General features: G+C 37.4%; 1 protein-coding gene across 1 annotated transcript in view; it reads left to right on the plus strand.

Moving 5' to 3' along the window:
• COL5A2 (collagen type V alpha 2 chain) overlaps positions 1-16,824 on the plus strand; it is a 109,244-nt gene extending 92,420 nt beyond the window's left edge. The window contains exons 38-54 of the mRNA XM_086750847.1: positions 820-873; positions 1,708-1,815; positions 1,908-1,961; positions 2,147-2,200; positions 3,311-3,472; positions 3,594-3,701; positions 4,704-4,811; positions 4,968-5,021; positions 5,297-5,404; positions 5,521-5,574; positions 6,903-7,010; positions 7,929-7,982; positions 8,605-8,712; positions 10,526-10,817; positions 11,754-11,941; positions 13,952-14,176; positions 15,068-16,824. Of these exons, the coding sequence (XP_086606973.1) occupies positions 820-873; positions 1,708-1,815; positions 1,908-1,961; positions 2,147-2,200; positions 3,311-3,472; positions 3,594-3,701; positions 4,704-4,811; positions 4,968-5,021; positions 5,297-5,404; positions 5,521-5,574; positions 6,903-7,010; positions 7,929-7,982; positions 8,605-8,712; positions 10,526-10,817; positions 11,754-11,941; positions 13,952-14,176; positions 15,068-15,214 (1,986 nt within the window). The 3' untranslated portion in view covers positions 15,215-16,824. The remainder of the gene's footprint in view (positions 1-819; positions 874-1,707; positions 1,816-1,907; positions 1,962-2,146; positions 2,201-3,310; positions 3,473-3,593; positions 3,702-4,703; positions 4,812-4,967; positions 5,022-5,296; positions 5,405-5,520; positions 5,575-6,902; positions 7,011-7,928; positions 7,983-8,604; positions 8,713-10,525; positions 10,818-11,753; positions 11,942-13,951; positions 14,177-15,067) is intronic.
• The last annotated feature ends 440 nt before the right edge of the window (positions 16,825-17,264 follow it).

Here is a 17,264-nt window from a genome sequence, read left to right on the forward strand (position 1 = left end):
GCCATTTTTAATTATTTAGATCTTTTTAAAAGCATGCGCATACCAGATGCTACTGTACACATACAAATAGGTAGATGGACAAAGAAGAGAAATATGTCTTCGTTTTCATCTAATTATGCTAACTCTTGTAATCTTTGATCTATTTTGGATTTTAAGGATTTCAAGGGTTGACTTTGATTAGGGAGTTAGAGGCTCAGCTCTTCTAGATCTTTCATACTGCTTGGGATTGATTATGTGTCTGTCATAAATCAGAACAGCCTCATTTCCAGTGTATATTGGAATAGCTTCCACTCCTCTGGGGAGTGCTGGAACTTGGCAGCTTTCAGCTCCTTCTTTTCCAAACAAATGTTGTGTGGAAAGCTCAGTTGAAGCAGCTTGTAGCCCATTCTGACCTTGTAGAAGAATACATCTTTGAACTATTCTTTTTTTTTTTCTTTCTTTCTTTTTTTTTTTTTTTTCCCCCTCAGTCTATCTGATTGGAATGGTGGGTAGCATAAAGTGTGTGCACTTTGGCTAATCCTGCTGTCACTGGAAATAGTTGTGAGCGGAATTTCTCCTGTTGTGGTTTTAGTGCTTGCACATGCCTTCCATCTCTAAATTCTGACAGTTAACGTATAGTCTTGAACACATGGCAGATTTTTACATCATAGGTATTTAATTTTTATTAAAAACCATTTGATTCTGATTAATAAAGCAGAAGTATAATCACAGTTATGACAGTAAATAGTTAGCATCCTTTCTTGTATGCTTAACTGCAAATTACACTGTATATAGAAAGACTTTTATGTTAAATACAGCTGTTCTAAATTTTTTGACCAGGGTTCCCGAGGAGAAAATGGCCCAACTGGTGCTGTTGGTTTTGCTGGTCCTCCGGTATGTATTCTGTAATTTTTTTTTGTAGTGTTTTGTGTGAGTTTCCTTTAGTCATGCTTTGACAGACTTTGTTTCCTTCATTATGAATAGTACTGCAGTGTTCTGGAACATGAGTCACGTTTTTGTTGCAAAAAGAGCTGTTTCTTTTTCCCATCAATGTATCAAGTAAAGAAAACGGCCAGTAAATGCTCTAGACACTTGAAAAGTGGTTTTGTTGATAGGATTATGTAATTGCTCACCAGATTCATATTTTCATTAATATGCTATGTTGCTCCTTTGAGATTAAACTGAGGCAAGTTATAAAGTGTCATCTACTGAAGATTTGCTGTATGACTGGTGAAGGCTGGAATGGATTGATGGACCAAATGGAAAGTTTGTGAGTTCTCCAGTGAATATCCCAAACTTTCTCACAGCCTAAATATTGTGTTTCAGACCTTTTGCAAAGAGTCAGGCACATACTTCCCTTGGTGGGGAAAAAAGACTAGAAAAGACAATGTTTGTTCAGTTCCTTTTGCTTTTAGGTATGTAATAGCTACTCAGGAAAACAGAAAATCTTAAGGAAAGAAAAATGTGAGTTAGATAAGAAAGTATTTTAAATGGAAATTCTGACTTCACAGACTTCAGAAAAATCCTATCTGTGACCTTCTTAAGACTGTCCTGAACTGTTACAGTTATCTTGAACAGAACCACTGGGCAAATGCACTGTTTTTCTGGGCTAGTTTGTTCTCCTGTTCTTTTTTGCCTTCTAGAACTTGCCTACTAAATTACTTTGTTAGGCTAGGAAGATTTTATATTCTCTGACCTGCAATCTCTTCTAAATATTATTTCTTATAGGGCCCTGATGGTCAGCCAGGTGTGAAAGGTGAACCTGGAGAACCTGGACAGAAAGGAGATGCTGGATCTCCGGGACCACAGGGTCTTGCTGGCTCTCCTGGTCCACCAGTAAGTATAAAAAACATCATCAGAGAACCAGTGGCATAGGCTGATCTTGATTGGATATTCACTGTCACTGCTCTCTTTCTCTTTCCTCTTAGGGCCCTTCAGGTGTTCCTGGTCTGAAAGGTGGTAGAGGAACTCAGGGTCCACCTGTAAGTAGTTTTTATTTTTTGAGGCCTGACTGCAGATAATCTAATACTGAAATTTTATGTAATGTGTGTATTGTTCTTCATCTCAGCTTGTTTTTTCCACAGTCTGTAATTGTAACATTTGAGGTAACCAGTGCTGTATTTCTTTCAATACAGTTTTCATTAAAATGTTGTGTTTTTTTTTTTAGGGTGCTACTGGATTCCCAGGATCTGCTGGAAGAGTTGGGCCTCCAGGACCTACTGTAAGTCAATTGTTGTGTTCCTAATAGGTGTGTCTTAAATATTGGTTGTTGAAAACCTGAAGACCAAATAAAGAAGGAAAAGTGGAGCAGTGTTCATGACCTGATGCTATAGAAGAGAATAGTTTGTCAACACTGATTTCTGTGACTGTATGCTTACATCTGACCTCATTAAGTAAAACTTATTAGCCTTGGGCTTGATCCAGTGTCAGTGTGTCCAAATTACTGCAAGACTTGTCACTGATTTAAGCAGGCTTTGAGCTGTTCAAGCTGCTCTAATGACTTAATTGCTTACGGGAACAAAATAACAACCTATCTCTTCCTGTACTTTTTACTTTTTTTTATCTCTTCAGTAGTGACTGAAATTAGGAGAGTTTCTGGAAAAGGAAGAGTCCTCTGCCAGGTTATGTCATCGGTGGAGTTACTCATAAGATCCATTAAAAATAAATTAATAAAACAAAACGAAACTACAGAATCTTTCATGTCTAAACATTTTCAGAAACACTAAAAAAAAGAAAAATTAGCTGTGGATCAACAAGTGAAAATTCAACTCCGTGCAGAGAACTGACACTCTTCATATGCCTTTTAATGTTTTGATGAGAAAAATAACTTGCAGTCGTTGTGAGTTTAGCAAAAGATGAATATAATGGAAAACATTATATAAATGTGAAGTCTAATGAGTATTTGAGAAATAAGCAAAGGTGCAATAAAACACTAATTTGTACCATATAAAAGAAAAGTTTAAATATGGAGTTTAGCTTGGTGATATTGGAAAGAATAAGGAAAAGCAAGTTTACTAGCAGTGTTTGTACACCTGAGGTTTAAAAAAAAAAAAAGGGGAAAAAAAAGAGAAACAAAAAAAAGTGTGTAATTTAAAGGAAGGACTTTAGAATTGCAAATTGTATGGGGAGAGGGAGTGAAGCTTGGACATAATTTGATTAGATGTTTGTGTCATCTCATTTGTGATCAAATGAATAATAGCTCTTAGCTCATTTACACTTTGGGCATTCCTTAGAGTATGCAGATTTATAGTTAATCAAAACACAGTCCTTAGAATTTAATTGTCCTGATCAGAAAAGGGTCCAATTTAACAAGGTGTTTTAATCTTCTCAGGGAGCTCCAGGGCCTGCTGGTCCTATTGGTGAGCCAGGAAAAGAAGGTCCCCCAGGTCTTCGTGGTGATCCTGGTTCTCATGGCCGTGTGGGAGATCGAGGGCCAGCTGGGCCTCCTGGCGGTCCTGGAGACAAGGGTGATGCAGGGGAAGATGGGCAGCCAGTACGTCCTTGGTTGATGTTATTAATTCTCCCTAGACCAACTCTAAGCTTGGTCTCGTTGTTACTTACACTTATTGCCACTGAAATGAAAGTAATGTTGTTTTATCCTTTGTGGATTTCAGGGCCCGGATGGCCCCCCTGGCCCAGCCGGAACTACTGGCCAAAGAGGTATTGTTGGTATGCCAGGACAGCGAGGGGAAAGAGGTATGCCAGGGCTGCCAGGTCCTGCGGTAAGTAACAACCGAGTTAATACCCGCCAGCTTGGACGTTCTCATTATCTTTGTGGGATTCTGAGCATAGTGCCCCATAGCATGAGGAGAAAGTTGAAAAACTCCAATTGCAGAAGTGAATATGGAGAGAACAGTAAATAACTAAATCTCATGCAAATGCAGACGGTAGGAGATTTAGTTTCTGCTATAATGGAAGGTCTGAACCTGAATTAAGCATAAGTGAGTAACAGCATTAAGAGTTCTGGCTAAAATGTTCCTATTTAAACTTAAAACTAGATCCTTGAGAAAAAGAACTTGACTCTTCATTTAGGTGCCAGAGGTCACCTGAATGTGGAGTAAATACTCTGTAACTGCTATTTGATAAATTGTGAACTACAGCCTTCAAAATTGCCAGTTATGCTCTCTTTGCTTTCATATGGGATTTATAGATATTTATTGGCAAGCCTAATATGATCGGGGAGATCAATTCATTGAATAGACTATTAGTAAAAGGGATGATATGGAGGATCTACTGTTACCACTGGATCCATAAAGTCAATTTATAGTTAAAGTTGTCCAGAAATTATTCCAGACTAACAAGACTTGTTGATGTTGAGATGGGGGGGGGGGGGGGTGTGGAAGTTGTGTTACTGATTTCAGTGCAGTACATTTTTCCAGAATCAAAAAGACCTTACCTATTGCAGATAATACCATCAGATATATTGGCTGTCAAGGGAGTGCATGCTTAAGGCAGTGCTACTAGGTAGTCTAACCTCAAGTGCAGCTTTTAGTCAATAAAAGTCTATTCAAAAGCAACTAACACAATTAAACTGCTTAAAATATGCAGTATATTAAATATATATTCAAAATCTGTAAGAACATTGTCTTTAATTGTTAGCTTTTTGAAGTAACAAATGTTGATGGTACTCGAGACTGGATTAAGAAGTAGTGTTTTGCAGGGAGCAGATTTGGTGCTGCTTTGTTTTGTGGTTAAAATTTTAATATATTTCTTGTCTTTTTTAGGGTACACCAGGAAAACAAGGCCCTACGGGGCCACCTGGTGATAAAGGTCCTCCAGGACCTATTGGTCAGTCAGGTGCCACTGGACCTGTAGGTGAAGCGGGTCCTGAAGTAAGTATTAGAGCCTCATAACATGCAAGAAAAGGCAATCTAGTGGTTGTTCTCCTTGATTTGAAATTAGAGGTAGAGAACAACTTTCTAGCTCTTATTATAAAAATGCAAGATTAAGAGCTAATCAATAGCTCTGTTTTTGTTCCGTAATTCTAGGGACCTGCTGGTAATGATGGTACTCCTGGACGAGATGGAGCTGTTGGGGAACGTGTAAGAATATATTGTTTTCTTAAGTCACTTCTGGAAATCTCAATTTTATTATTGAATTATTGTAGATCTTCTCTTCGTTCAGTTAACTTGAATGGAGAACTTGTTCTGAAAGTGTCCTAAGAACACCTGCCTCTGCAAACTCAGGCTTGAGTTCCCAAAGAAGGAATATCTTTGTAATTGCTAGAAAATAGATTAGAAATGCTAGAGTCCTGTCCTGTTGCTTTGGTCTAGTCCAGTCCTCTTTAGATAAATAATGTTGAAATTACGTTTTGCAGGGTGATCGTGGTGAACCTGGCCCTGCAGGCTTACCAGGTTCCCCAGGGGGTCCAGGAACTCCAGGTCCTGTTGGCCCTCCAGGAGATGCAGGTCAAAGAGGAGAAACTGTAAGTGACACACTTTTTTTTTTTTTTTTTTTTTTTTTAATACTTTGTTTATCAAAAAACTGTTGTGCATACTTTTGTGCATTGCTTCACTTATCTTCTGTATGCAATCTTTGTAGGGTTCTCGAGGTCCAATGGGTCCCCCAGGTCGTGCAGGAAAAAGAGGTTTGCCTGTAAGTTCTCCATGGTCACTGTAGTTTTATCTGAGATATTTTTACAGGAAAGTGTAGGAGAACCAGAGCCCAAAATAGAATGCTAAACAGGGCTCTTCAACTTTTAGTGTTCTGACTGCAAGCGGATGCAGTTAGTCTTCTGATCTGCAAAGCTGTATAAATCTATTGGATACACTAGTATTTCTACACTTTCTTTAAAAATACTTTGCAGAGAAATAACAAATACCTTGGAAGCCTCTTTATTTGGAGTGTGTTGCTGTCCGGATGGTGGTAGGACTTGAGTTAGCAAATGGCTGGAGTATGTGTTTGACAATTCAAACAAGGGGAAAAGAAATGAATACTAAACAAAAAGGCACATTTATAAATAAAAACGGCAGAAATATAACAAAATTACCTGTTCCCAAGAAATTGCCTTAATTCAACTCACGAGATTCTGACTTCAGTCCAAATGGAAAAACAAACAAACCCCATATTTTTGTGTTACATAACTCTTTTACAGTCCAAGCTTGGAAAAAAAATTAATAGCAAACTTGGGAAATTGAAAAGAATGTTGTCATGTCCCTAAGCAGATGTCATATGAGAGACAGGAAAAGTTTATTGAGTAGTTAGTGATAATGATGCCATTGATAAACTATTTGGAACCTGGCTATGAGAAATTTAGCGTGCAATTTGGGCTGAGAAATATAGAATTGAAAGCAGAAGCCATTTTTTTCCAGTGATTGTTGAATTAGTATGAAAAGTTAGAAACTATCAAAAGTACCCTGACTTAAATTGTGACAGTAATAGAATCAAGCTATTTGTACTGGGGAGCCAGAATGTTGTTGTCTGTAGTTAGGGAATGTAACTCCGGTTGTACTTTAATCGTAGTGAAGGTGAAAGGAGCTGTGAGAAGTAAAGATGCAACATGGAGGATTTCATACTGAAAATATGTTTTACCATTATGAGTCTGAGAGATCCACAATATTTCAATCTCATCTCTGAAAATCATTTGCCATATCCAGTAAGGCAAATTTCTCAACCTTAAAAAATTGTATGTGAGTTATTTAGTATCATTATTACAAGATTTCTTTGACTGTATTATGAAGCTAAATAGACTAAATTTACCACAAGTATAATTAAGCACAACACATTTCTCTGTAATTATTTACTTATTCTTTGGTAAAAAAAATTAAGATTCTTGGAGCTGCCCCAGCATCACCATTTTTCTAGCCAGTGAAGAAGGTCTGAATGCAGTGTCTAAAAGCAGATGAGGGGCTTTTGAGGTTGTTGGTTTTTTTTTTTTTTTTTTTTCCAGTTTAGAATTTTACATTTGTCATTGATATTTACAGGGCCCCCAAGGACCTCGTGGTGACAAAGGTGACAATGGAGATCGAGGGGATAGGGGCCAGAAAGGACACAGAGGTTTCACTGGGCTTCAAGGTCTGCCTGGTCCTCCTGTAAGTTGTTCTGGTTTTACTATGATTTTATTTCCTTCATAGTTCAATAATGTATTGGGAACATAGTTGTTTAAAATGGAAAAAAAAGCAAATATGAGTATTTTTTTTTTCCCACATGGTGTTTTTGAGCAGCCTGGCCATCTATACTTGCTAATATTTGTAAAGCAATTTTACGTTGCTGTTGCATGATGAGATAAGCCTGTGCTTTGCAAGATATGTGTTTCTCCTACTCTTGTTCCATCTGTGCCAGTCCTGCAGTGACCGATCACTGACAGTCTATGATCTGTCAGCACAAGATGATAACAAAAGTTGATAGTTTCAGATAAGCACATTAGCGTGTAAACTGCTTTTTGCCAGTGTTTGAGCTCTTTACAGTTGAGCAATCAAATGCAAAATCCTGTGAGGACTGTGATAGCATCTCTTGCTAATATTTGCAAAAACTTTGTGAGTTCAGTGGCAATTAAATGGAAATGCCATGGAAAACTTAATTTCTTTACATTTGTTCACTGATCCTGTGCAAGAGCTGGAAGTTTCAACATGCAGGAAGTGTCAGCAAAAAAAGCCCAACATCCAAAGCATTTTTGCACTTTATAACAGCGCTGGCAGTTACTCTTTTGTAAGTCAATCTGATTCTAAATGTCATGAAAGCAAGGCTTTTCTGCAGAAACAACTTTATATATATATATCTAAGGACCAGTAAATTCTATTAATCTAAACTGTGATTACAGTTGTTACTCTATTTGTGAGAAAAAGAGAGCAACAGAATGAAAATTAATCATAAGAGGGAAAGGTACTACCCGTTGTTTATGTATATTATAATCCTATTCATACAGAATTGTATATATCACACACCAGTTCTTTAAAAGTAAAAGAATATGCTTTAAATGGCACAGTGACATGATAATTTCTTCTGTTTAGGGTCCTATTGGTGAACAGGGAAGTCCTGGCATTCCAGGCCCGTTTGGTCCTCGGGTGAGTATAATGTTTCAGGTTTTAGGTTTTTCTTGCTTTTTTTTTTTTTTTTTCATAATCAGATTTTTATTTCTGCTTCACTCTGATTACCCTACTACTTTTTGCTGAGAGGCGTTACCTTGTTTAATATAGTAAAGCTTTGACATAAGTGTAGTTTATAGCTAGATAAAAAGGTCCGTTCAGAACAACTGCAGCTATAAGCCATATATGTGGTGGCTCTGCTAATTGCTGCTCTGCTTTTCATACCCCCGTGAATGTCATTCACCCAAAAGTAACGGAGAAGTATGACTCCCTTGGATGTTCCCAAGACCCTATACGTGTAGGCATACAGTAGCTGCTCCAGCCTGCGTAGCACCTGGAGCTGAACCTGCTTAAATGGTTTAGGAAAAAAATATACAGCTGATTCAAAGTATATTGGTTGAGGTGACTGACTTCAGAACAGCAGGATTGAAACTGCATTATTTCTTCTAGAGAAGAAGGAAAAAGGGTTATGTTTAAAAGTGTGGTAATAGACACAAATAAATGGATTGCTTCCTGAAAAAAATATTACTTGTAAAGGGCTGTTTTGTGTAACTATTGTTAGATGCTAAAATGCATTCCTTCTTTCTCTTGTATTTTCTAGGGTCCTCCAGGTCCAGTTGGTCCTTCTGGCAAAGATGGAAGTCCTGGTCCACTTGGGCCAATTGGGCCTCCTGGTGTTAGAGGAAGTGTCGGAGAAGCTGGACCTGAGGTAAGTTGATGAAGGAAAAGGATTCAAATAATGAGATTTTTTGCGGTCCGTTACATCACTTTCTCAAACATTCATGAGCTCAAGACAAATGGTAAGGGTAACTGTGTATTGAAAGGGCTCATTTCTTACTAATTTTCATCTTCTGGACTTGTGACGATCCCAGTCTCATCCACCTATGCTCACCATAGGCCAACCAGGGGTTACTTCTGCAGTTAGCTCACTGGATCCTTCTGGATCTGCAGTTCAGCGTGGTTATTTGGCAAGTTGAGTCCTAAAACCTCAGGCCTAAGTATTGGTCAGTTGGTGTATCTGGAACCAGCAGTAGTTCAAAGTCAGTAGATGACAAAGGTGGCACTGAATTAGAACAGCCATGTGACTGACTGCCAGCAGTATTCTCTGTCATGCCTTGTGTTAAGAAAATCCTTCTGTCCAAACGAATCGGCCAAACTCTAACATTCAGCTCAGCTGACCTTCAGCTTGATGTCAGGTTTGCAGACATCAACCATGAGCTGATTTGCAACTAATGAAAAATAGTTTGATCATTTTGGAAAAGGTCCTGAACCTTTGCTAAATGCCCCAAGCATGAGTCATGCTATCCCAAGTAAGAGAAGTTAGAAAATTAGTGGAATTTGAGAAAAGGGTGATCCAGATGATCACGTGAAGAATTAAAAGACTGGTATTGCATACTTTGGGGAAGTGGAAAAGGTGGAATAAAAGAGCAAGACACTGAAGGCAGTTTCTGCAAAGGCACCAAAACTTGAATGAATAGTCTGTGGTAGGGCATAAGAATATAATGTATATCCAGATACTTCATCTGTGTCATGAAACAGTACAAGAAATGTTGCATGCCAGTAACTTCAGTTTTACTTTCCATGGTGGCTTGCTGCAACTATAAATAGGAACCACAAAGCAAGAAATAAAAGTTAAGATTTCATTTGTCAGATGCAGCATGTATTAGTTTGAGTTTGTGCTCTGTAGTCAATATTTGGAGCAGTAATTGTGAATTCTGAAGTAAGTACTCTCAAAGGAAATACCACATTCTGATGTACCATCTGATGAACCAAAGTTACAATGAAGTTATGTTACAGACTTTCTGCTGCCAAAGAAGAGCTGGCAGAGTCTGGAGGTGGAGATGTGGTTATTAACGGATACATCCTGTCTCAAGACTCAGTTACCTCCCAGGTGTCACAATTCAGGTTGGCAGAAGGACCTCACAACCCATGATTTAGGAAAACAGACTTAGGGAAACACCTGCTCTGCCAAGTGAGGATGATGTAGATTTCTGTCTCGCATACCTGTGGCCAGAAAGCTCAGCACTGTGCAGGGTAAATGTAAAGATATTTCTAGCGCCAAATTTTCCATCCAGGCTTTACTAATTGAAAAAGTGCCTCAGGTGGCTCAGGGGAAGCAGAAATTTTAGATAGCTCTAAAAATCACTTACAGCTGTTGGAAAATTTAAGTAATAAAGTTATTAGGCAGGGATTTGAACAGAGGGACATATGGCATTAAAAAATAGAATGAGGCAGCCATTCCTTGATGCCTTTTTCCAGCTGTTAAGTCTGAAATTAGGAGTAGGAAAAGAGAGGCAGAGAGGGCATTAAGCAGAGAGAATACCTCGCATGTAATTCTAATCTCTTACCCCATTCCTGAAGATGTGAATTTTTTATATTTTCCCTATGTATTAGGGTGACTGACCGTGAAATTGTTTTTTTAATGGCTGACTTTGCTATCATTTTGCATAGTATTTACTCTGCTGTGCCTCTTATTGCCTTTTTAAAAATTTTATTTTATTTTAATTTTTTTTTAACCTTAGGGTCCACCAGGTGATCCTGGCCCTCCTGGCCCTCCAGGACCTCCAGGCCATCTCACTGCTGCCATTGGTGACATTATGGGACACTATGATGATGCTATGGCAGATCCGCTACCGGAGTTTACTGAAGACGAAGCAGCCCCAGATGACCATAATAAAACAGACCCAGGAGTCCATGCCACACTGAAGTCACTGAGCAGCCAGATTGAAACTATGCGCAGCCCGGATGGTTCAAAGAAACACCCAGCACGGACTTGTGATGACCTGAAGCTGTGCCACCCATCTAAAAAGAGTGGTGTGTATAAACACGCTCTATCTCCTATATATGTTGTGTGATTCTGTCTTATTTACAGTGGATACTTGGTCATTGGAAAAAATGTGTAATATAGATATAGAAATTGATATTGATATAAAAATTGACATTCACACTAGGAGCTTGAAAACGTCTTCTTGCCAATTACGTATCTATTCTAATATATCCTGTATTCATTTATTCAGTATTTATTCAAATGTCTTTTAAAATCTGAGCTATTTTATACCTCCATGGAACACTACTTCTGAAAGAGTTTTAGCCGTGGAGTACCACTTACATGATGACAGCTAGGTTGGTACATCAGTTGTGAATAGTTGCTTGATTGCTATTAGCTCAAAGCATTACATGTGAGTACTGTGCATCCAGAATTATCTGCTGCTGCTCCATAGTGGCAATTTGTAGGCAGTAATGCATTAATGTGTCATGTAGGACTTTCCCTAATTTATATGGATTACCAGTGATACATCAGAACAGACTGTAAGGTAGAGATAATTTGCAGCAGGCCTTTACCAACTTTTTTCCCCTGTTTTCTGAAACTTTGCCTCCAACATCAACATTAGGAGAGGCTGCCATTGGTTTCTCATCTGTAGGGAAAGCTATCTTCTAGCTATTGCGTGTGCTTTATCTTCTTGGAGTGTCCAGAAGCTTTGCAGTGGATTTAAGCAACCTTAACCTTAAACAACCTTCAAGTCTGCATTCCCTAGTTTGAAAAATTTGAAATACTGATCAGCTTGTATCTTGCAGTGACTTTATAGTGTGTATACCTGATGCTCACATCAAAACATGCGTAGGATTATGTGAAACACATGCCTATTTTCCTTGTGTTTTGTTCTGTCGTGACATACTTTTGCTTATATCTCCCTGGCTATATCAAGAATCTTAATAATGTAACAGAATGACGTTTTATGTTCTTTGCAGGTGAATATTGGATTGATCCTAACCAGGGATGTGTTGAAGATGCTATAAAAGTATATTGCAACATGGAAACCGGAGAGACCTGTATTTCTGCAAACCCGTCTACTATACCACGTAAAACGTGGTGGGCCAGCAGGTCATCTGATGTAAAGCCTGTTTGGTATGGCCTTGATATGAACAGAGGATCACAGGTAACTAAATATATTTAATGCCAAGGATCAGCGTCTATGAAATTTGTTTCCTTCTGTTTTAGAACTTCATCTGCTGTTCTGAGCAGATTCTGCTACAGTTGGAACATTATAACTATTGATTGACTGGCTTATGATGTTCAATTGGTCGTTGTCGTATAGTAATTATAGGAAGGAGCTGGGAGAAACAATGCAAGTGCATCTAAAGCAGGATTGGCTATAAGTGTAGCATATTGGTAGAAGAGATTTTTTTTTTTTTCCTCTTCATCCCCAAAACTTCAACTTCTCTAGCAGTCAACTTGAGTAACTCACTATCCTTGTCCTTAAAAAGTGTACTTTTACCCTAATATATGATTTAAATCGCTACTGTTTTAATCGTATTATACCGTTTTCTTTAGAAAGCTCTTTACTGCTAAAAAATACAAACCTTACTTTATAAAACCTCTCAGGTAATCAATTTTTTTAAAAGAGTATGATTGTTATCCTATCTGTCAGAAGGTTCCGTACAGACAAAAATTCCACTCATAGCTTTCTGTCGGGTTTTCCCTCTGTGGTAACATCTAAAAGTAGGCTTAATGATCCTGACAAATAACAGAAGTTTATCCTATGCAGAGTATATAATTATTTAACAATTGCATGCAATTTTAAATGCCATTAACAATTAAATGCTACTTATGCTATGCAAAGTATGTAATTAATTAAGAAAAAAAAGCCATTTTTATTCCTAGTTCATTAAATCCAAAAGCACATAAAATATTTTCAGTTGTTTCATAGGAAGTAAATATCTTGAAAATAAGTGTTGTTTTGTAAAAATAATAGTGCTGTTATCAGTTGGATTCCTGATGACAGTTCAGAAGTTCAACAATTGAGAACAGATGTAATATTGATTGCTTTTATTGAGATGCTTTCACTTATTACTAAATTCAGGAGAATTTGCTATTACCCAAGATGTCCCAGTTGACATTTAGCTGCCTACAGAGCTACACCTAGGGTTTTTGTAAGTCAGATGCCCTTTGGAAGAAGAAATTATCTTCGGGAATACTATAGAAGAATATTTCATTTTTGGAAAACACTCTCAGATTTGATAACTAACAATATGATCTGTGTAAGAGTCATATGCACTCCTTGCAGATTTTAAATAATAAATATTTCCAAGATTGCTAAACAGAGATAATAAATTTTGTAAAAAATGACAATGTGAGTGCATAGTATTTTCTTTATTCTTCACCAGTTTCAAAGAAATCTATATGTTTTTAGTCATTCACCAGTATAGAGAGATAGAAAGTAGTGAATACTTTTTTTTTTTTTTTTTTTCCCTCCCCCCTCCCCCCTCCCCCGGTGATTCACCAACAAAATGAAACCTACACAGATAGGGAAAATATCTCAGGGATTTTACTTTTTTTGTTATTGATAGAAAAATTGCCTCTATTTTTTTATAAAAACAGTGGCACATGTGAAATATTTTTCAAAGTGCTGTCTAAGTTAATTATTTGATAAAGTCCATATGCAAATCTATCTATATTTTTATACAGTCAAATTTTCTGACTGCTTGTGATGCTTCTAAATACAGTACAGAGCCAGTAGAAAACAAGCTGCTAAAGCTGCAATATAGCAGGCACTCTATAACAGGGTTTTCTGTGCTTAACATTTCTTATCTAGCTTGTGGTTGCTCTAACGCATTATTTCGTAAATAAGTTTAGCTCCTACTGAATCCCTTTATGAAGAAGGCAGAATGCATTCCAAAACTTGGTGTATCTGTGGAGCCTTTCAGTTCTTCAACTGCAGAGCTTTACGGTCGAAATTCTCTAAAATGATCCCTGTTACAAGATGTCTACCTTTTTAACCTCAACTGGCAGCAAATTACAAAAAAAAAACATTCTTAGATTTTGTGTAATTAGGCGTTCTGCTAGTCATGTCTGGAAAGAGTTATGGTAGTGACAATGTTTCTAAGATTCATTAACTCCTAATGAATTTTCATATAATACATGTTGATTGGTTTGTATATCTTCACAGTTTGTGTACGGGGATACAGCTGTCACTCAGATGACATTCCTGCGCCTCCTATCAAAAGAAGCTTCCCAGAATATCACATACCTTTGTAAAAACAGCGTTGGGTACATGGATGACCAGACTAAGAACCTGAAAAAAGCTGTAATTCTGAAAGGGGCCAATGACCTGGAGATCAAAGCAGAGGGAAACAGCCGATTCAGATACACCGTTCTGCATGACAGCTGTTCTGTAAGTTTGGGTTTTTTGTCATCTTTTATGGAGAAGAAGGACTTGTGTCTTCTAACAGATTCAGTTCTTCCTTGATTTAGAAAAAAATCCATAGAATGGGGAAATTAAAATGCTGCAGAATTTGACCATGAATTTTAGAAGTAACTGATCAAATAGTTATTTTACTACAGTTCTAGCTTCATATAGTAGAAGTCTACACTATTTAGAGGATATTTACAAATTCCTAGTTAGTAGTGAGCATACTGAGATAGGTATCTTGCCATTTTGCGTTTTCCAGTATCAGTGTACCTCTGTGTGGAATCACACAAAGAAGTCAGGTAACCTCAAGCATTTATCTGCCAGATGGGTAAGATTATTACAGCAATACACTGGTGAAAACTCATTGGTGCTGTGACTGACTGGGTTGGAAAGGAAAATGTTCCCCCCAAAAATTCTTAGTGGCCGTAAAAACCAGCAAGTAGTCATTTTTTTTCATGTTCATTGGCATTCTAAGCCAAGTCCAAGATACTGGCAAAATATTTCTAAAATTAGTATTGCACTTGACATAATTAGAGTACTCTCATATAGCCCAAGAATATGAGTGTGAGCCCAGGCATGTATTTACACATAGAGAAGAATTTCGTAACATAAAGGCAACTCAGTCCAGTTCAAGGGGCAAATCCTTCTGTGTCAATCTGATGGGTCTGTTCATCAGTGTGAAAGCAAGGTATATACGTTTTAAAACAACCAAGGTGCAGTACAGGCAGGGGTCTGTTGCTCAGTGAAGATACAATGAGATCCTTCTGAACTATCAGAAAACTGACTCACCAGCTGGAATTCAGGCTGTTTCTGACATGAGCTCTGGCCTAAGTTTTTCTTTTCTTTTCCTTTTTTTTTTTTTTTTCCCTCCAGAAACGTAATGGGAACATTGGCAAGACTGTCTTTGAGTACAGAACACAGAATGTGGCACGCTTACCTATCATAGATATTGCACCGGTGGACATTGGCAGTACCGACCAGGAATTTGGAATTGAAATTGGGCCGGTTTGCTTTGTGTAAGAGGAAGGGGGGAAATTAACACACTACCCAGCAACAGCAGCAATTAAACACATGGACTTAGACTGATTGAAGTTAATCCTGAGACTCTTGAAGTAATGGCTGATATTGGATCAGCATTGTATATATGGTTCTTTTTAAATGCCCGGCCTCCTTTTGAATATTTATTTTACTTACAAACCTTTTGTTTTAAATGATTGAAACCAACTTTTTAGTACAACAGTATGATTTTAAGAGGATTGATGACCACCTTTTAAAAGTAATATGAATCTTTTTCCTTGCTTTTGTTTCAAATTATTTTGAAATTTACAGATATCCAAAATAGATACTTGTAATTTGGGACTATGTAAAGCTCTAAGGATTATCTCTTTTGCTTGGATGCATACTGAATAACAGAAAAGTAGAGCGCTTTTGTAAACTGTTGGCTATATTTCAATCATAGCTACTCCCTCAAGCCCAGTTTGTCTTCCTGTGGTTGCCAGTATGATAGTCATTAAGAGAAATCCATGTCTTTTGTAGAAGAAAATATCTTCAGACAAGATAATCTTAATTTGGCATTGTCTTTCCTGCACTTTCCTATGTAATAGTCTGCTCAGAAGAGTATTTCATAGCCATGATTAATTTATGAGTTAAAAATACTACTGGGGTAAATATGAGTTTTGGGTAGGGGTGTCCCATATCTTAAATTTTAAGGCCAGACTTCACTTTTCACAAATGTATCTGTGTAATTCTATTAAATTACCCTTAACCTTCAAAGCACATCTTAAACCAAATACTTGTTGATTTTCCAATACTTACCCATCTAAGAAGCCATTACATATCAAATTATACAGATGTCTTATATACAGTGCCAATTTATGTATGTTGCAAATCATTCACATGTATACCAGACCAATTGCTAATAAAGAGAAATAAAAGTTTAGAAATTCATTAGTTTTAGCTGACATCCAGACATGCATCACCAGTAATTTGACTTATTGGCCTTGAGTTGTCAAGGCAAGAAAGTTCCATCATTTCTTAGCATGAGCTACCTCATCTCTGGAAGTTGGGATGCATTTAATATTCCTGTTTTTATTTTAGATTTAAAAGGTGCTATGCTTCTGTTGTTATTTCAAGAAAGGAGATAGGCAGGGCAAAAACAACAAAAAAAAAAGTGATGGTGCTAAATGACTCTGTAGAAGGCTGATGAAATAAAGATGCCTACTGTCAATGTCATTTTCAGAGCTTAGCTGTTAGGCGTATGGTGTTTGAGAGAACAATGTTACAGTGCATTTATTTGTTGGTCATACAGTATATAGAATGTTTCGTACCATTAACATGCTTTATTTTGTAAAGTATGTGGGTACAAACATACTTAGTTTTTTTTTTTGTTTCTTTATTGCATCTGTGCTCTCCAAGTTTTTTGTTTGTTCCTTTAAAAAAAAAAATAAACAGCTGGGGCCATCCCTAAAGAAAGTCATGCACATAGCTTTATTCATGTATCTTTGCAAAGCATTTAATTAAATACATGCTTCTTGCTATGTAAGTGGTTTCCTTTTTGTAGAATTCCTTCCAGTGTGTTCCATATCAGTCATTTCCAGGAAATTAAATTAAAAGTAGAAGTATTTAACTTTTGTTCTGTTGATATTTGGTGCAGTGCATTCTCCTGAAGTGTTGTACACGTAGGAATATAAAGATGTTGACTAATGTCCTCTTTGTGCCAGTTTTAACAAGTTGGTTGTCCATTTGTATGAAGTAATTGCCAGCTGTCCTAGTAAAGCTGTCTACTAGTGTTGTCTGAGACCCGTAGAAAAAAATAATTTTTGAGAGTGAATGAATTCTGACTTAACCAATTCCCACTGCCGATGTAAGCTGTTGGTCACAGGAGACTGTTTCTGGACAAGCTATGAAGTTGCATTGTAGCAAGACTTTACATTGCTTTCCTCCTCCTGGAAGGATAGGAGCTTTGGAGCTTTCCGGTTGTCCATGTGCATGTTCGTACAGGGTAAGCAGAGACTGGGAACAGGAAGGTTAGCCAGTTCACACTGATGTTTTCTGTTTGCTTTTATTACCC

Source organism: Chlamydotis macqueenii, chromosome 6, assembly GCF_036417535.1.
Source record: "Chlamydotis macqueenii isolate bChlMac1 chromosome 6, bChlMac1.mat, whole genome shotgun sequence".
Taxonomy (NCBI): domain Eukaryota; kingdom Metazoa; phylum Chordata; class Aves; order Otidiformes; family Otididae; genus Chlamydotis; species Chlamydotis macqueenii.